At 46.7% G+C, this 20469-nt stretch overlaps 1 protein-coding gene across 10 annotated transcripts in view; it reads right to left on the bottom strand.

The window, feature by feature from the left end:
- The window catches only part of Znf541 (zinc finger protein 541), a 48387-nt gene continuing 27918 nt past the window's right edge, over window positions 1–20469 (bottom strand). For 3 of the 10 annotated variants that reach the window (XM_076927300.1, XM_076927301.1, XM_076927305.1), the window contains exons 3-15: window positions 20211–20451; window positions 16985–18836; window positions 15079–15155; window positions 14667–14826; window positions 12964–13282; window positions 6523–6586; window positions 5875–6017; window positions 5465–5568; window positions 4002–4077; window positions 3451–3539; window positions 1247–1396; window positions 746–927; window positions 1–655 (exon numbers count right to left, since the gene is read on the bottom strand). In XM_076927300.1, the coding sequence (XP_076783415.1) occupies window positions 487–655; window positions 746–927; window positions 1247–1396; window positions 3451–3539; window positions 4002–4077; window positions 5465–5568; window positions 5875–6017; window positions 6523–6586; window positions 12964–13282; window positions 14667–14826; window positions 15079–15155; window positions 16985–18836; window positions 20211–20451 (3626 nt within the window). In that variant the 3' untranslated portion in view covers window positions 1–486. Of the gene's footprint in view, window positions 656–745; window positions 928–1064; window positions 1397–3450; window positions 3540–4001; window positions 4078–5464; window positions 5569–5874; window positions 6018–6522; window positions 6587–12963; window positions 13283–14666; window positions 14827–15078; window positions 15156–16984; window positions 18837–20210; window positions 20452–20469 lie in introns of those variants that run through there. The other 7 variants (XM_076927302.1, XM_076927303.1, XM_076927304.1 and 4 more) reach the window with 7 other exon arrangements.

The raw sequence follows: 20469 nt of genomic DNA, 5'->3' as shown, positions 1-20469 counted from the left end.
TCTTTAAGAACCCAATTTAATAAGATACAAGCAGACATGTAAAAAATACACCTAACAATATACAGTCATTGCAAGACTAGGGATGGTGGGAATGCAGGGAGGCCCTGCCCCAAAGGGCCCAGCTCACTGTATCTCAGGTGTCCTTACTGATTCTCTCTAACCAATGTCAGTCCCATGCCTACAGCTCAGATCTAAATGCCACCTAGACCAAACCTTCTGCCTCCCAGGGTCCCCTGCTCCAAGTGACTGGGACTACAAGTAAGCAACTATTAACCAGGAGAGAATGGAGCCTCTGGTTATCCACATGACTCCAGAGCTACCTTGAGAGCTTCTGCCTGTTGATGTCCAAATGCTAGCCAAACTTGCTAGCAAGGATAGAAGTGGGAGGACAGAGAGGGTAAGAGTTCCTCAAACACTTCTGAGGGGCCCAGGGCACTGGTTCAGAGATAGATCCCCTCTCCTTGCAGACGAGCTTCTAGCAAGAAGTCACCACTGCAGGGGGCCCATGTCGGCCCCCAGCTCCTCTTCTTCCTCCTCCTCTTCCTCCTTCAGTGGGTAGGGCTTCACAGGCCACTTCACCCTAACAGGTTCCACATGCTCCTGGAGGCGGTGGCGCTTCATGTGGGCATTCCGACTCTTGATCTTGTCGAACACCCTGAGGAGTCACAAGGATGTGGGTCAGAGACAGAGGAGCTAAGGAAGCAAGCCAGGCCAGAGAGTGAAGGCCCAGAGGGAAGGCCAGTACCTCTCACACTCTCTGCAAGGGAACACGCCCTGGCTCTCCACACTCCCTGGAGGCTCAGGGGTGCGCTTGGGGGCTGCACTTGGGCTGGAGTGAAGGATAGACTCCCTCCTGTAACTCTTGGTCTTTATCTTTAACTCAGGAGTTGGACGGTGGGTAGGTCTCTCTCGAGGGCTGCAAGTCACCTACAGAGAGGGTAAAGATGACTTAAGATACTAGTGTGGGACCGTGTCTTCTACAGGGAAACCTTCCCTTGAGAGCCTCCACCACCCTCTAACTGGACCACAGAAGCACCCAGACCACGTCCTCATGCATCTTCTACCTTGTCTTCAGTCCTTTCTACCTCATCCAGCTCTCTTCTGCCCCTCTTCTCCAGCCCAGGAGCTCGGCCACAGTCAAACTTAACCATCTTTTTCCAGATGTAGTAGTACTCAACACACTGTGCTACACTTTTAGTCTGGATCTAGTGGGAAGGAAGATACAGAAGCAGGCTGTGGGAAGTACCTTACATGTGAATTCCACCCTGGAAATCCCTTCCCCAACATCTCTGCCCATGGCTGGGCAAAGGCAGGGATCTTGGTCTTTCCAGGTGGTGAAGGGTCCAAAGTGAAGCCACAGAGTAGCCATCAGCACTAAGTCCAGCATGCTTCTTCCCTGTAGGAAGACACACAAAGACCCACAGGTAAGGAGGCTCACTGTGACATTACAGCAGGCAACAGCCATACTTGGTGAGATTAAGATTAACACAGAATGCCTTTTCTCTGTGGTGAGCTTTCAGCCACCACAACTAAACATAGCCTAGGAAGTCCTCCAGGGAAATTGGCCCCAAGGACAGTTATGACTGCACATAGCACTTAAGCCCAGTCACTCATTCTTGCAAAAATATGACTCCTGGGCTGAATGTCATATTGCTTGTCTCTGGAAGCAAAGGCAGCATGAGAGTTCTAGGACAGGCTGGGTACATAATGAGTTCCAGACCAGTAAGGGATAGAGAGCAACCATGTCTCAACAAACATGACTTCTGGTGGATGCCTTTAATCCCAACACTTTGGGAGGCAGAGGGCAGCAAATCTCTGTGAATTCAAGGCCTGTCTGGTCCAGAAAGTGAGTTCCAGGACAGCCAAGTCTACACAGAGAGACCCTGTCTTAAAAAACAAAACACCAATCAATCAAACAAACAACAAACCAATGACTTCTAGAGCCAGGTGTAGTGAGTGAAATAGGACCATAATCCTAGATCTCAGGAGGTTGAGGCAGGAGGACTGAGGGCCTGAGGTCAGCCTGGGTTACACATTGATTCTTTATATCAAGAAAGAAAGAACCTCTGGATGGTGGTGGAGGAAACAAAAGTGAAGAGCTGGAGGTGAGACCTAGTGGTAGAGAGACTGCTTACTATGAAAGAGGATGTGGGTTCCATTCCCAGCACCAAGAAGAGGAGGAAGAGGAAGGGAGGTAGGATGGAAGGAAAGTTCAGCTGCCCGGGAAACTCTTCCAGGAAATTAACTGGCCAAGTGAGTTCCTCACTCCAGAATACACTTTCTCCACATGAACTTGGAACTGCCTGTGTGCTGTCACAAACTAGAAATCAAGCAGCATATACTCTGCTTAGGAAATAGCCCCAAGTTAAAAGGAAATGGAACCTGGCTTCTGCTTCTGAGAAAGATAGAACAACAGGAACAAATTCACCTTCCAGCCAAAAATGATGAAAGAAACAGTGCTGGGAAGGGAGGGTAGTGAGCTCTGAGAGCAGACCTTTCACATGATCTTCATAACCACAGCATTTAAGGAGGGTAGTGAGCTCTGAGAGCAGACCTTTTACATGATCTTCATAACCACTGTATTTTATAATTGCCCAGACTGGACCCCCTCAAATGCCCATCAACTAAGAAATGATTAAATACAACTCTAATACATCCATGCAGCACAGTATTATTTAGCAGCAGAAAGGATGAACCATTAATAAATGCAACACAAATGAACTTCAAAGTAAGTATATTGAGTATAAGCAGCTAGATGAAGTGTAGAACACAAGCTGTTTGAATGCCATAGCGATACAAAACTCCAGAAAGTACAAACTTTCTTACAGACCAGGGCTGACCAGGGACATGGAGGGAGGCACAGTGGCATGTGTGATGATAGGCTGCCAGGGAAGAAAGAAGTACTGGGCATCACAGAGAAGTTGCTATCTTGCCTGTAGTGACAATCCTACAGATTCATACATATATAAAATATAAAATATTCATCCTTGTACCTTGCTTATGTGTAGTTATATGTATGTCATTAAAAAAAAAAAAAAAACAGAAAGAGAGCTGGGTGGTAGTGGCACACCCCTTTAATTCCAGCAGAGGCAGGTAGATCTTTGTGAGTTTGATGCCAACCTGGTCTACATAGTGGGACAGACAGAATTACATAGAGACCATCTCAAAAAAACAAACAAACAAAGCCACCAAAAACAAACAACAAAAATAGAAGAGAGTACTAGGTTTTATGTTCATGTATGTTTCAGCACATGCACAGGAGTAAATCAGGACATAGAAAGGCAGCAAGTGCTGAGCTGGAGTGAGCAGCACTTACTGAGGAAGAAGCAGGGCAGCAGCAGGGCAGCCTTCTAAGGTAACAAGCTGCTTATAAGGTACTGAATGTGCTGCAGGCAAGTAGGGACAGTTGTGCGAGGCGGGGCTTGCTGCCCCAGCCTTCTGTCATCTTACCGTCTTGTGTATCAGGTAAAAGTCCTTCTTGTGAGCACAGAATGCCTTCTTGAAGAGCCTCTTCTCCATTGGGGTCCAGATGTCTGAACCTGCCAGGGAGCACAGTCAGGGCAGGGTTTTTCTCAAGGGACCACAGCCTGACTGACATTATGAACACTGATGATGTACTATTTTCAGACAGTCTTTCCTAACGCTACAAAGCTGGGGGCGCACTATCCTCATGTTATAGATGTGAGCAACTGGCTGTGGTCTTAGTACCTAACAAAAGCAGGTGGGCTCAAGCTGTCTGACTTTGATGTGCTAGTCCATATCCCTCACCATCGTTAGGAACACTGATCTTGCTGGAAGAATGATGGAACAGGACTGGTGGGGTTTAGTGAATGAACTTAAGACAGTGCTTGTTGAGTACCCCTGGAAAGAACAGGCCCCCCAGGAAGACAAACAAAAGCCCTGGAAAGAAGGCCAAGGGGAAGAGGCAGAAGTGAAGTTTGCCATCAGCCATGGCAGAGATCAGCCAGGTCCCAGTATCAAGCAGCCCTTTCCCCAGTTACCTGTGTAGCGATAGTCAGCCAGCGGGTGAGTCCGGGGCTTCTGGGGTCCTCTGAGTAACAGAGTCTCCAGGGCAACCTGGAAGGACAGGAGGTGTGGGCCACTCACAAGGCCTGGGATCAGGGGCTGTCTCTATTCTTCTTTCTTTCATTGAAAAACAAATGTCTCTAAAGTCAATGTTCAAGGTGACTTACAGGTACTTGGTCCTTATGCTGGTGAACAATCTGTTGGCCCATGATGACCTCACTAAGCACCTCTTTGAATATCATTTTTGCCTTCAAAATATGACTTTTTTCATGAAGAACAGAGTGTGTGGGTTTGTGAGGCACATTCTCCTACCCACCAGAGGCTGCTGCCATCTCAGCCAACATTTCACTTTATCCCCTCTTCTGTACTCCATGCTGGGCTACTTCTTCCTTTCAGCGGAGCTGGAGCTGGAGCCTGGGCCTCACATATGAACACCACCGGCCTTTGACTTTTTGAGACAACCTCATACTGTAAGCCAGGCTGGTCTTACTTATTCTAAGAACTGGAAGCACAGGTGCGAGCAACCACAGCCCTCAGCAATATACTTTTAAAGCTTTTGACTCTCTGAAATTATAAGCCCTGTGAGGCATGTGCTACTCTAATCCCAGTGAGAACCAGACCTTTTTTAGGATCTGGTACAAAAAACAAAAATGAGAATTTCCACTGAGTGGTGGTGGCGCATGCCTTTAATCCTAGCATTTGGGAAATAAAGGCAGGTGGATCTCTGAGTTCAAAGCCAAACTGGTCTACAGAGCAAGTTCCAGGACAGCTAGGGATACTCAGAGAAATACTTTCTCTGAAAACAAAACAAAACAAAACAAACAAAAATACCCCCAAAGACTTTTCACTCAGAAAGTCTAAAGACTCCCTAGATAAGGACAATGAAGTATTAAGACAAGGACAGAGCCCTGCGTGACTGAGATCCAGTGGGTGCTCAGTATACACATGCCAGAGACTGCCCTCAGCTTGGCAGAAAGCATGGCCTAGGATTGAGTGAGTCTCAGGTCTTAAACACAGGTCCTCCTACACTGCCTCAGAACCCCTTCTCCTGGAGTAGTGGTTCTCAGGTTCTCAACCTTCCTAGTGCTGCAACCCTTTAATACAGTTCCTCATGTTGTGGTGACCCCCAACCATAAAACTATTTTCATCGTTACTTTGTAACTGTAGTTTTGCTGTTGTTATGAATCATAATATAAACATATTTGTTTTAAAATGGTATTTGGGTGACTCCAAAAGGGTCATGACCCATAGGTTGAGAACTGCAGTCCTATAGGGTCAATAATTACCAGACGAATCCTGTAACTGACCAGCCTTTACTCCCCGACGCCGATATTCCAGCCTCAAAGCACTGCAGACTTGGACCTTCAGCTTCCCTATGCTGGGCTATCCAGATCCCACAAAGCCCAGCCTCAGGTGTGCAGGGTGCCCAGAGTCTCACCTGAACACTGCCCTGGGCATCATGCAGGCAGTGCAGGGCAAGCTCCAGGTTGGTGCCCCCTCCTGGCATCACGCTAGAGCATGCTACGTTGCAGAGCTCCATAACTATGGTCCCAGCAAAGCCGAAGAGCATTAGGAAGAAGAAATGAAGTCAGGGGTGTGAGGGAGGTAGCCTTCCCCATAGCACAGGGGCTTCTGGTCAATTCCCCTTTCCTTATATTCCCAAGGTGTGGGCAGAGTAAATAAAGGGAACAAAAAGGAACCATAGGAACCCTGGCCTGGCACCTGCACTGGCAAGTGAGAGGTAGGAGAGGGAAACACAATGAGGGAGAGATGCTGGGCCAAGGGTACATTTCCTGGAGTTGGATGGGAAAGAAGGAGCCTTGGGATCTGACTCAAAGCCTCAGCCACCTCTGTCCTGGGTCTCTGGGTTGGTCATCACATCTCCCCATGGCTTCCAGACCAGAGAAGCTACATTCTCATCCACTCTGGCCAGCGGCTTCTCCTGCAGTTCTGGGATCTCTGCCTGAAATCTGCTTCCTACGTTGATATGTCTGAAACAAGGCCACACACAAACATTGAGATGCAAAGCTGCCTAAGCCAGGAAACAGCAAAGATGTACCATGTATTCTGCTCACAGCCACAGCCTACTCATGGCAGTTTGCTGCCATTTCTCAGACATGGTGGCTGTTTATTACCTTCATCGCCAAAAAGACACAGGCATTTCAGAACACTCTTTCTATGTGCTGACACTGACCACCTGTGTCCAGCCACAACCCACAAATGCCCTTGCCTCCTGCACTATGCTGTCACCATTTCTGTCTAGAAACCCAGTTCCACGGCAGAGATTCTGTCCCACTCCATGCTCATCTATGTTACAGAAGTAACACAGCAAAAACTTTTGACCTACTATTGGAGAAACCCACAACTTCTGTATAGAATATCTGCATCTGGTCTGTCCTTCCCTCGGAAGACAGGCTTGGGAAAGGGGCCCTGGAAGGCCAGGCTGGTGAAAGCACCCTCACTAGAAGGTCTTGGGCACTAAGGGTTCCAACTCACGGTTCGATGCTGATTTTAGTGTCATCCTTCACCACACAGATGCCAAAGGAGCCGTCCACTTGGTCTAGAAAACACAGAGGGAAGTGCCTCAACAAGACTGATCTAACAGTATCCTCTAGGCCTTCTACCTGCCTTTGTGGATATGGTAGACAAACAAACTGTAAGGCCCAGAGGGAAAGAAAGACCTCTGAAAAAAGCAAAGAAAAAAAATGAGTAATTTAAAATAAAACAAACAAACACAAAACACCTGAGATGGGCAGATGTCTATGAGCTCAAGGTCAGACTGGTCTCCACAGTAAGGTCCAAGACTTCCAGGGCTACACAGAAAGACCATGTCTCAAAAAATCAACCAACTTTTGAGACTGGTGAGATGGTTCAGCTGGTGAAGATGACACTAAGTCTGAAGAACTTAGATTAATCCTTGGGGCCCACATGGTGGAAACAGGGAACTGACTGCTACATACACTCCCTCATCTCATGTGTGACCACACTCAAGACAGACAGATGGACAGATAAACATAAATAAATAATAGATGGTTAAAAACTAATTTAAAAATTCTCACACATATTAAAATAGTTAACAGGCTACTGAGATTGTCAGGGCATAAAGACACTTGTCCTAGACCATTTGATTCAATTACCAGGACCCATTAAGTGGAAGAACAGCTCTGACTCATGAAATGCATTTTAAACTCCACACATGGCACCCATGCACATATGATTAAGCACATATAGTCAATCAATAAATATAAACTTTAAAAAGTTTTTAAAAAAACCAATAGAAACGACTTTCTCTTGATAAGAATCAGAGTCTGTGAGTCCTGAGCAAGCAAGGTTGACTCTCTTCCCCACAAGCTCCTGGCTTGGATAATTGATGCTTTCTCCCAAGGACTTCACTCAAAGATGGGGCTACCCCACAACATACAACTCACAGGCTTAAGGAAATTGCAGAAAGGCCTGTGAAATGATCCAGTGGGTAAAGGTGTTTACTGCCAACCCTGATGCCCTGAGTTTGATCCTGAGGCCCCACATAGCAGAAGGAAAGAACTGACTCCTACAAGATGCTTTCTGACTTCCACATGTGCTCACACGCACAAATAGATATATTTTTTTTAAAAAAAAGAAAGCAAAATTTTAAAACTGTACAATTAAAAATTCTTGGAAGAAAAAAAAACACCCCAAAATTCTTGGATGGTAGAACGATGAATTCTCATCAAGGAATAACTTTAAGAGGTGGAAATCTCGTGACAAAAAGTACAATGGCAAGCTGGAGAGATGTCTCAGCAGCTAAAAGCACTGACTGTTCTTCCAGAGGTCCTGAGTTCAATTCCCAACAACCACATGATGGCTCACAACCATCTGTAATGGGATCTGATGCCCTCTTCTGGTGTGTCTGACACATCAGTGTACTCATATACATACAATAAATAAAATCTTTAAATAAATTTTTTAAAAAGTACAATGGCCCAAGTTAAACTCATCAGGTTTGTCTGAGTTGGTAGAAGGGAACTGATCAGCAAACCTGGAGCAGAGTGAATTAAGAATCTGCAGAGGGAAAAGAATGCAGAAGGATGGACATCACTGAAGGCTGAAACCACATGCAGTGGATGCCCCAGACAAAGAACAGAAGAGAATGGAAAGATATTTGAAGAGAGAATGATAGGTGAGGCCCCAGACTTGATGAGAAGAAACAATATATACATCCAATAAGCACTGTGGTTCTAAATTGGACAAACACAGAGGCAAAAGTGCAAAGTCCAAGATTAAAATCTCAAAAGCAAAATGAGAAAAAATAAAAAACAAAAAATAAGCCCACCTCACCCTATGCAGAATTCCAGTACATAGTCGACTTCTAATAGATTAGTGGTCAGAAGATAGGGAGGGGCACAGCACTGTGCTGAAAATAAATGTCAAGTCTTGTACCAGAAAGTTAACCTTAAAAAGCAAAGTGAAAAGAGATCACAAGATTTGAAGAAGATTGGGGAAAATCTGTTGCTACCAATTTTGCTTATGAGAAATATTATAGGGGGATAATCTTCACCCTTAGGAGAAAGATACCAAGACATCCCACAGCACAGATGGAACCTGAACACGCCTGGGAGTAAAAGAAGCCAAGCATAAGGAACCACATACTGTGATTCCATGTGTTTGAAACCTTTGAAGCAGCCAAACCTACAGAGACGAAAATTGGATGAGCTTAGCCCAAACCTGGGCAAGAGAATGGGAGACTAAGAGTGGCAGAGAGTGGAGCTCCTTTCTTGGGTCAAAATGTTTGAAAAGCAATTATGGGATGATGATAGATGGTCCTGTATCATTACTAAGAACCACTGAACCATTATGAAGTTTAAAATAAGTTGTAGGGCTGGAGAGATGGCTCACATTGCTTTTGCAGAAGACCCAAGTTCAGTTCCCAGAACCTACATGAGGTAGCTTACAACTACCAATTTCTTCAGCTCCAGGAGATCTAATGCCTCTAAACTAAACTACACAGGCACTTGCACTCTCATGTGCATATAATACTCACAAACATATTCATTCATTCATTCATTCATTCATTCATTCATTCATTCATACATACACACACACATACATACACACACACATACACACACATAATTTTAAAAAATTAAGCTAGGATGGTAGTTCACACTTTAATCTCATAACTCAGGAGGCAGAGGCAGGCAGATCTCTGTGTAAGGCCTCCCTGTCTACATAGTGTGGTCCAGGCTATCCAGGACTACACAGTGAGACTCTGCTGCAAAACAAACAAGGATTAATTGTAAAGTATGTGAATTGTATGCCATTAAAGCTATTATTACCTTCATTAGTCTTTAAAAAGAGGTTGTAAAGAAGCAGTGGTGTGGCTCCACCCTCCAAAGGCTGGCAGAAGTAATTGTTCAGGTAATTACAAAAGGTAGTGTAATTTATTGTAATTTACTTTCTCTTCCTAATTAACTTAAATATCAGCTGCATAAGGCAATGTATATCATGGGCCCAAAACATCTAGAAATGTAATGTATGTTACAGTGACAGTACAAAGGACCAAAGCTGTCTTCTCTGGAGACGGCACGGTCAGTTTGGAACTCCTCAGCTAAACCCCCAGAATGCCAATAGAAAAACAAGAGAAAACAAAACTAAACGAAACAAAAACCTGTGTGTTGGGGGTGCATATTTGCAAACCCAATGCTGTAGGGGCAAAATAGAATCCCTAGGTTCACTCGACAGCCAGCCTACTTTGTTCTGTGAGCTCCAGACCAGTGAAAGACCCTGTCTCAAAAGAAAGAAGCATTGACAGGTTTATCTTCTAGTCTCCACACATGTGGTGGTTTGAGTATGCTTGGCCCACAGAGTGACACTCTTTGGAGATGTGGCCTTGTTGGAATAGATGTGGCCTTGCTGGAGGAAATATACCACTGTGGGCATAGGCTTTAAGACCCTCATCCTAGCTGCCTGGAAGCCAGTCTTCTCCTAGTGGCCTTCAGATGAAGATGTAGAATTCTCAGCATCTCCTGCACCATCCCTACCTGGATGCTGCCATGCTCTCACCTTGATGATAATGGACTGAACTGTTGAACCTGTAAGCTAGTCCCAATTAAATGTTATCCTTCTAAGAGTTGCCTTGGTCATGGTGTCTGTTCACAGTAGTAAAACCCTAAGACAACACACAGGTGTACCTGTATATATATGAACACACACAGAGACTGTATGCACACACACAAAGAATAGCACCCAATGGTAATGGCCCTATAGGAATTACAGAAAAGCATAGAATGGTAATGAAGTGTACAATAAACTCAGCAGTGCTCGCTTTCTTCTATTGCTTTGACTTCATGTGACCAAATCTATAAAATTGTACATAGAGTTGTGAAGACAACGGTTCAGAATGAAGTCTGCTGACAGATCTGCTTAGGAAACAGATGGAACAGAAAAGGTCCATGAGATGGAGAATGCAGTGTCTCTGCTCTTCACCATTGCTACATGAACACAGATCTAAATGGATTCTGCTAAGGAAAGATGTCTATTGCACAGCAAATGGTGGCATATGCCTGCCTTTCCACCACTTGGGAGACACAGGTAGGAGAATGGGGAGTCCCAGGCCAGCCTGGGCTGTATAGAGATCCTATCTCAAACAACAACAACAAGCAAAGCTATGTAAGACACATACTGGGAAAAATGAGACAAAAATGCAACAAGTCCTAAGTAAATGGGAAGATGGTCCAGTCCATCATAAATAGAAAGGTCTAAATTATTTAGGATAGTAATACTTTCTAACTTATCTACATATTAAACAGGGTAACTATCAAAATCACAACTGATTCTAAAATTCCACAGTAATGCAATGGACCCATGACAGCTAACACAATCCTGGAAGATAGAACAATGTAAGAGAATTCAAATACACCTATTTGAAAGCTTACACAAGTCTACAGTAGTCAAAGCACTATGGTACCAGCATAAGAATACACATGCAGATCATAGAGAAGAACTAGTCTGAGGAGCAAACACATGCACTGACGATTAATGGAGGTGTGTGTTTGTGTGTGCAAGTGCACATTTATGCAGAAAAGCATGCAAGTGTGTGTGTGGGGGTGGGGTATGGGTAAATGTCATATGTTATTTCTCAGACATCACTCACCATGTTTTCTGAGACAAGATCTCTCTCTGGCCTACAGCTCACTAAACAGGCTGGACTGGCTGCCAGGAAAGCTCCAGACTCCCTAGTGTGGAGAGTACAAGTGTATGATACTACACTAGCCTTTTTTTTTTTTTTTTAATTCACTAGGCTCTGGTGAATGAACTCAGGTCTCCATGCCTTGGTAACCTGATTTTAATAAAAACAATTTGCTAAAACCAACTTGATAGGAATGATATTTTCAGCAAATGATCCTGGAGTGAATGGAATCCATGCAAAATAATGAACTTTGATCTTTACTTCATACAATACCCGAAAGCTAGTTGGAAATTGATAAAAGATGTAAATTTAAGAGTCAAAATTATAGCTGGGCAGTAGTGGCACATGCCTTTAGTTCCTACCCTTGGGAGGCAGAGGCAGGTGAATTTCTATGAGTTCAAGGCCAGCCTGGTCTACAGAGTGAGTTCCAGGACAGCCAGGGCTAAATAAAGAGATCCTGTCTTGGAAAACCAAGCCAAACCAAACCAACCAACCAAACAAAACTATAAAACTCTCAAAAAAGATAGTATTGTGCATCTAGCTGATCAAGAGGCTGAGGCAGGAGGGGTGTGATCTCAAGGCCTGTTTGGCCTACAGAATAAAATGGCTCTTCATTACTCTGTGCCAGTCAACTGGTCACATATAAAACCCAGTGTACAAATGACACTAGGAGAATAAACAGATCTCCCTAGTTTATAAAGGACACACCAACAGCCAATGAACACCCAGCAAGATTCTAGGCACCAGTAGCCATTAGGATAACACAAATCCAAACAAAACAATAGGCACCTTTAATCTGACAGGATGGCTAGAAAGAATCGCAGTCTATAAGTGCAGGTAAGGGGCAGAGGTATCAGGACTCTCCTGATTGTTCGTAGGAATCCAAAATGGGACAAACACTCTGGCACATAGTTTGGCAGTTTCTTAGATGGTTAAACAGATTTCCATGTGACCCAGTATTTCTTTCTAGGTATTTACACAAAAGGAATTGGTACATAGACCCCCACAGGAAGTTATACACAAGTGTTCTTACAGTATTATTTACAATAGCTAACAGAAAAACAATACCCATACCTATCAACTGATGATTAAAAAGAGTAGTCTGGCCATTGGGTAGACTGTTACTCACCAACAAAAAAGAAGTTCTAACACACACTACCACCTAGTGAACCCTGAACACATCAAACTAAGTAAAATGGGTGACACATTAAGAGCCACACATTGTATGATGTCACTTATATGAAATACCCAGCATAGGCAAGGCTATAGGGACAGGAAGTAGATGAGTGGCTCCCTGAGGCCGGGAGATACATAGGACTGCGAGAATGAAAGCAAGAAGGATGGTGTTGCCACCCGGAGTACATGCTTCTGGAATGGCAAAAACCCTATAAAGATAGTGAGTGTGCAGGGAAGCTCAGAGGCCAGAGAGCAGCTCAAAGTACAAGCTTTAAATGGCTGATCTGCATGGCAGGCAACCATGGTGTGAGTCTCTGTCTCCATAGAGTAGTTGTAAAAATGAACAGAAGAGGGATTAGGCTGAATGGCCTCTATGTGTTCTTTCTGGCTGTTGGCAAACAAACAAACAAACAAACAAACTAAACATCAAGAAGAATCATCTTGGTATGTTTCTAAGTAGCAATAAGTCCCCCAGAACAGGCACATACAAGGCTGGAAATAATGGCTGGATCATATACCACAAGGCAGAGAGATTGTTGGCCATAAGAGAAGCACCTTAGCCTAGAACAGAGTAGCTTTCTGGCCCCACTCACCAAGTACAGGGCTGATGAGGTGGGGCCCAGCCCTGGATGTGGAGCAGAGGGTATTGAAGTACAGCCCAGAGCCCTCACGAATCGGGCTAAGCATAGGCGGTGGTGTGTAGGGAGAGCACTGAAACAAGCCCTTCAGGAGGTGGTCCACCAGGAACACAGGAGAGCGCAGGCAGCTCTGATGGCATCCTCCTGGGCCTGGCTCCCCAAGGGCAGAGGATGCAGGAGGGGCAAACAGGGCCTTGGGCTGGGGCCGTTTCTTCCGCTTTCTGTACTGACTGCTCTCCTTGCTGTCTCTCTCTTCCCCATCTTTTTCTTGTCCCTGAAAAAGAGAGGACAGAACCACAGGTGTCACCTGAGACCACCTGTTGCATCAACTCAGTCTTCAGCTTGTTCAGAGATGGGAAAATGGGGCTTGTCATAGGGACAGAGGAAAAGAGGATATGTATGTCTGCCATGGCCATACCCAGGGTTTAAGCACAAGAGGCTGAGTAGGACCTTCTGTTCATAGTCCAGCCCATATGAGCCAGAGCTGACTAACATACTCAGTATGGTGACATCCTGAGGCTCATACAGTCATATAGGGATATACAGGGGCAGTTCAGTGGCTCAAGTGACAAGCATTCCAAGAGTGAGGGTCAGATACAGGGTGTATACCTTTGATCTCAGCACATAGGAGGCAGAAGCAAATTGGATCTCTGAGTTCAAGGCTAGCCTGATTTACATAGCAAGTTCTAGGTAAGGCAGGGCTATAATTGAGACCCTGTCTCACAAAATAAATAAGCAAACAAAAAATCCCAGAAAACAACAAAAATATATATAATAAGGAAAAAAGAATGAGAACCAGAGACAAGAGTATTATGGCAACAAAAATGTGTTCTCCTAGATGCCTGTGTCTTTTATGAGCCAACACAGGCCTAGCACTGACACAGAAACTTCGGGCCAGGGTCCAGTAGTAAAGCGATGAGACTCAGGGAGATCCATCATTACAATCATCATGACCTTTCATATCTTCTACTGTTCCTTCCTCCCTGACAGCCTTCCTTTTCTTCCAGGTCTTAGCTCTGACATACCTTCCTGCCTGGCCCCTCAGCCTTCCTTAGTTTCTTCTCTTGCATCCCAGCCCTGCAAATTTTGGGTCATTGCTGACTAGGGTCAGGACTTGGGATGTCATTATCACTGCTGTCATCAGCACTCACATCATTTGGCCTGACATGAGCTCAGCCAGTGCTGACTGTGGATACAAACCAAGGCTTCTAGAGTGGGGACTTATGTGGGCTTTGGTTTGGGGTTTTCCTAGGACTTCCACAGCAAGTGGGAAACAGCAGATGGAGAAGCAGCCATCTTGGCTGAGCCCCCAGCTATGGCTATGCTTTCCAAGGACATTTTGGCTCTTGGGGGACCCCTGTCCCCAGCAGGCCTCAGTGCAAAACTGTGCCAAATACCTGAGCATAGAGAGTTAGTAGCTCTAAGATAAAGAGCAGCCAGGGAGAAGAAGTGACTCCTGGTGACAGAGAAAGTCTACAACGCTGGTTCAAGAGCCAGTGGGGCTGCTGCAGGCCTGCACAGATGGTCCTGGCCCTCATGTCACTCCATCGTCCTTGCCAGGATGCTGTCTTTAACCTGAGATGTATGACATTGTCTCTCCATCCATCCCCAAAGCCTGTCTAACCCTGGACTACAGAAGCCACCGTTTGCCTCTTCACCTGTTGATCCTGCTTCCCTCGAGGTGATGGCCACTGGTCACTATGGAAACACATGTGGCTGCTCAGCCCTTTCTCGGTGTAAAACATCTGGCTGCAATTCTTGCACACAAAAGTGCTCTTTGACTCCATCCAGTCTGTGGGACCCCCATTTGGCTGATGGCTGTAGACAGAAAAGGCAGAGAGAGAATGGGTGAATGAGGCTCTAACCCTGACTGCTTTGTTGTTGCTGTGTTTGCTTTTGGTTTGGTTTGGGTTTTTGTTGTTGTTTTTGTTTGTTTTTTTGCATGTAACCCCAATCCACTGAAAACTCATACTAAACAATAAAAATGAAAGACCATATTCAACTTTCCAAGGGTTGAAACATCCTCTGCAGGGGTATGCCTTGGTGGGGCATGAGGGCTTCTGAACTTACCATCCGCCTGCCAAGCTCTCTTCCTTCACTGGATGGGGGAGTCTGTAGATGTTTCCACCCTGGAGATGAGAAGACATCTGAGCCAGCAGAGCCCAGACAAGGGAATAGGGAAGACAGCATGGGGAAGTATGCTCGATGGTGCTCTGCGCAATGGCGTCTCAGATCTGACACCAACGCAAAGCAGAAAACCCACAGACACACTGGACTCATTAAAACCGAAAGCTTCAACCCCACAAATATTCACACATAAGATGAAAAGGCAGTCCACACAAGGGAAGAGAAAGCCACATGTTTGATGTACATACAGAATGAATCTCTCTCTCTCTCTCTCTCTCTCTCTCTCTCTCTCTCTCTCTCTCTCTCTCTCTCTCTCTCTGCAAGTCAGTAAGACAGCAGTTCCCAAGTGGACTATAAGCACATGGGAGGATTCTAACATCAGCAATGCCAGGGGCATGACAGTGGCAGCACCAGCAGACACCATTGCATAGCTGAGTGTGACAGCAAAGAGCATGAAGAAACCAGGGCACTTGTGTACAGCAGAGACACTGGAAAACTGCTGCTTTCTAGAAAGTAGTCTGGCTACTCCTTAAACACTGAGCAAAGAGACTCTGTAGGATCTGGTGATTCCAGCCCTTGGTCTAGCCAAGAGAAACAAAAACACATGCACCCACAAAAAAAGCAATACACAGCCTTCCCAGTAGGTCACGCACATGAGCCATAGTGGAAATAGTCCACTAATGAATGGCAAAATAAAATCTGGCCTGTCTATCCACTGGATATTGTTCAGCCAGGAAAAGGAGGAATAGGGTAGGTAGTAAGATGGTGGGGGCTGGGGGCTGGGGGCTGCGGGGAGAGGCACCTGCTGCCAAGTCTGCTAATCTGGTGGAAGGAGAAAACCAGCTCCCATAGGCTGTCCTCTAAGTTCCACATGGCCTCTGTGGCATGCTCATGCTCATACTAACACCTACCCTCAACAAAAAATGTGCCAAGTGGCACAGGTCTTTAATCTCGACTCTCAGGGGAGGCAGAGGTGGGCTGATTTCAACTGATCTCTGTGAGTTCAACCTGGATATTACATAGCAAGTCCCAGGCCAGTTAAAGTTACACACCCTGACTCTAAATAAATGTAAAAATTGTTTTCAATTTCTAAAAAAATGAAACACTTACAGATGCTGCCATATGAATGGACCTTAATCATGTGATACAAACAGGTAATGCCCACCACAAACCACCACACAACATCTGATTCTACTGACATGAAATGTCCAGAGCAGTTAAGCCATGGAGACAGAGGATTTGTGGGTACCCAGGGCTGGAAGGATAATGGTAGAGGCACCAAAAGACCAGAGTGATTACTAAGGGATGCAGGGTATCTTCTGGGAGTGATAACGTGTTCTGGCCAACAGTAATAGTTGTGTAAACTTGTAACTATACCAACGTCTGCCAAAGCACCAACTTTGTAAGGGTTCATTATACATCATTTGGCTTACAAAGATGTAAATGTTTACAAAGTGGTAGCTGTGAGATGGAGGGAATGATGTTGGTTTCACTAAGAGTAGTGGCTAAGTGCCCAGAGCAGATGGTCACTGCATGATGCACAAAGGACTTGGGTTCTGTGCATGTGTGGGGAATGCACAGCCATTGCACATAGTTAACAGTTAAGGGAGGAGGCCTGTACCTTTATCTCCCTCAAGAGTTGAAGGAGGGAAGTCTAGATGGAAATACGAGGCAAAGAAAAGCAGGGAAAATAGCTTAGTGAACAACAGCAATTAGTGCCTCTTATAAAGTCACATCTGAAGACCTACTGCAGTGGGGGAAGTACCTGGACAGTTAACCAATGCTATGCATCTAAGGAAATACACATAGCCCTACCACAGCCCAGGACATGATAGAGGGCTACAAATACCTGGATTCTGTTGAAGATTGTCAGCTTGGACTTCATGTCTCTGGGTGGATCTGCCACAGGCCCAGCCGATGAGAAGGAGGCCATGGCCACCTGGCTGGGAGAAGCTGCACAGCACACATCCATCTTCACTTTCTCCTTCCGGAAACCTGAGAATCTCTGGGCCCTAGGGTGCCCTGAGAAGAGCCTGTAGCCTCCACCTCGGGGGCAGGCTGGGCCCTTCTCACCTCTCATGGCCCCTGAAGCTAGGCCATTCTCTCCTTGCCCCTGTTTCCCAACCAGCTGGGTTCCAGCTGGCTCATCTCCACCTAACTGGGACTGCCTTGAGCCTGCACTGGGGATAATGTCCCCTAGGTCCAAGGTCCCTTTGGCCAACGAAGAGCTGTCTGGATTCCAGGAGGGGTGCAGAGCTGGTCCTGTGAGGGATGGTGGTGCAGAGGCCACTTTGGGGCCTCCTTTTGTGTCTCGCCTAGGGCCACCAGGAGATGTTTCTCTGGACACTGCAGGCATGGTTTTCCTCCTGCGGACTGGGGATCCCTCTGACTCTGAGTGTCCAGGGCCTATCTGGAAAGAGTCTACAGTAGGTACTGGTGGCAGAGTTTGTGGTGGCCATGGCCCCTGCAATGGCTTCAGAGTGGACTGCTTGCCCTCAGGCCCTGGTCTCTGGGCTGAGGCTGTAGCCACCTGGGTATGGGAGAAGATCCGCTGGGACTTAGCAATCATCTGGAGCACCTGCATCTGCTCATGGCTTACCAAAGACTCCTGTGACTTCATGAACAGCTGCCGAAAGAGAGGTGTAGCATCTGAGGGGAGCCCACCTGGGTTCTGTGCATCTTGGAGCCCAAGTTCGGTGGGGTTCTGCCATGGGAATGACTCACAGTCCGGTTTGCACTTTTTGGGAGCCCAGGTTTCATCTTCCCCAGCTGCCTGCCGGACTTCACTGGAGGCCTCACCAGGAGCCTTTAGGAGTGCAGGAGGAAATGGCAGCAGGTCCTCCTGGCTGGTGCCCAGGCTGGGTGAAGGCTCCACTGAGGTAGGGGTGCTGCTGGGCCCAGAGCCTCCCTCAGAGCCCTCCCGGGATGCCACTGCAGGGGGCTTGTGGACCATAAACACATTGCTTCCTTTGTTCTTGGGACAGGCAGGCAGGTTCCGGAGCCACTGGAAGTTGTGGCTGGAAGGCTGGGATCCTGAGGGGACAGAGTGACCTCTGAAGAGAGGCAGGCAGGCAGGCAGAGAGCTGCCTTCTGGCCAGCCCTCCAGGGAGGATGGCCGTTGAAGCCTTGGAGACTCTGACTCCAACTCTGACTCTGGTGGATCCGGATCACCGTTCTCAGCTGCTCTTGACTGGACACCTGTGAACACTTCAGTGGCAGCTTCCTTCCGTGGAGGATGAGTTTCCTCAGAAATCTCAGAGCCCAGGGTTCCTGGGGTCACTGGAGTGCTGGCTGGTGTACATAATGATGACCCCAGTGAGGTGGGGCAGGCACAGGCTGAGCTCCTTGCTTCAGTATCAGAAGGCCCCACTGCTGGGCCAGGAGAAGGAATCTTCTGGTGGACGATGCTGCTCACAATACAGCGAAGGAGGTCTCTGTTGGGCAAGACAGAGCCAGGGGACCTAGCTTCTGAGGGCCCCAGGGACCTCAGGCCACTGGGTGGAGGCTGGTTGGGAACATCATGGTTGTGGGTCGGGTCTCCATAGGCCTCCTCTTCTGGTGGAGCCTCCTTCAGGATGCATACTCCATGCTGGACTTCATAGTGGCGGCGTAGCGAGCGGTAGTCACAGTAGCTCTTGCTGCAACCCTGCTCGATGCACACAAAGGGCTTGGTCTTCTGGTGGGTGAGCATGTGTCCAGTCCTGTAATGAGACATGGAAGGGAGGTCACCAGGAAGGCCCCACACTGCAATAGAAAGTTCTTGGGCCCCCTACTTTGTCTAACCAACTGGGAGGGACTCACTTCTCTGCCCTCATCACTAACAAACACTGAAATCCCATGGAAGCCAGATCAGGTTTCCCAGAGTGGGTTCATAAGAGACAACAGTTCTCTAGAGATAAGGTCTGGGACCCTGGGCACAACAGGGATGTATTAAAGTATGCATGCACACACATGCACACACACCACTTTACTTTGGTGGCTCACAAAAGCATTGGGTGTGTGTATGGGGGGTCATTTTTAATTTCTGCTGTCATATAGCTCCACCAGCATTCCTGAGAAGCAGAGCTCTATATTATACATTTGAGGGCATGCCAATCTGGGGCTATCACAGTACTGTCTATGGTGACAGCTTCCAGGAACAGCTCCCCCTTCAGCCAAGAAACTAACTTACAGAGAGATAATAAGACATTCCTAGAGCCAAAAGGCAGTGTGTCAATAATCTGTGGAAGTGTAAATGCATGTAAATATATGTTGTGCCTACTACTGCTTATGTGGACAATAACAAAGTGAACAATGAGCCCTTACCCTTGGAGCCCTAACAGTCGAGCTTTGGACAATCCTAGTGCATATGGCTGGGATATTTTGATGACTACTGTCTTTCTATAGAGAATGTCCATGCTCTCATGAGGGAAGGACTCAAAAGATCTAATTCGCACTAGTCCTTTGCCTAAGGTAAGGCTGGGCCAGAGAGTGGAGAGAGAGGTAGACTTATCAAAACCTCTCCTCCCACCCATCCCTCTAGCTAGGTATTGTCCTCTCCCATTCTTGAGCCTCACAGCAACAGAGACATTAATAACAAGGGAACTTTGCTCTAAACTTGTATACAGCTCTTTTGCAGGGGTAGGGGTGTTGTAGACCTATTGTCCTTAGACACCCCCTAGGGACTTAGGGTATCTCTTTACCAAGTTAGCCAACTTCATTTGTACTGTTTTTTTCTTATGTAATCCAGGTGGGCTTCAAACTTGTAATGTATGTAGTTGAGGCTGGCCTTAGACTCTTGCCCCTCCTGCCTCTACCTCCTCAGTATGCCTGGTAATTCATCATATTTATAAACCACAAGAGTCATGTCTGCAAATAGAGGCTGGGATTTCCTCACTGGTGTAATTTTGGAGGCTGAGTAAAGAGACAGACAGTAGCAGTGTGAAGAGAACAGAGTTCACACCAGAGGACAAGGGACACACATCTGAGGAGCACAGAAGTGGGAACTCAACAGAGGACCAGATGGGTGGATGAGAGGGTAGGAGAAGGACAGGTGCATGCCCCCTGCCCTTCTCCTGGCCAGATTCTTGACATACAGGTGGTCCTGACGCTTGAAGGCCTTGCTGCAGACTTTGCACACGTGTTTCCTCTCCTGGCTGTGCGTCAGGTAATGCTTGCTCAGGGAGCTGGCGCTGCTGAACACTTTCCCACACAGGCTGCAGTCCAGGAGTGGATTCTGAGGGGAACTGTGCTGCCGCTTGCCTTTCCTTGTACTCCCAGTGGCCCTGCCTCCTTCGTCAGCCTCTTTAGTCACCTTGAGTGCGCCCAGCCCCAGGTCTAAACAAAGGGAGAAAG

This window comes from Arvicanthis niloticus, chromosome 29 (assembly GCF_011762505.2).
Source record: "Arvicanthis niloticus isolate mArvNil1 chromosome 29, mArvNil1.pat.X, whole genome shotgun sequence".
NCBI lineage: Eukaryota > Metazoa > Chordata > Mammalia > Rodentia > Muridae > Arvicanthis > Arvicanthis niloticus.
Note: the sequence above shows the minus strand (reverse complement) of the source record. Positions and strands in the feature narration are given on the sequence as shown.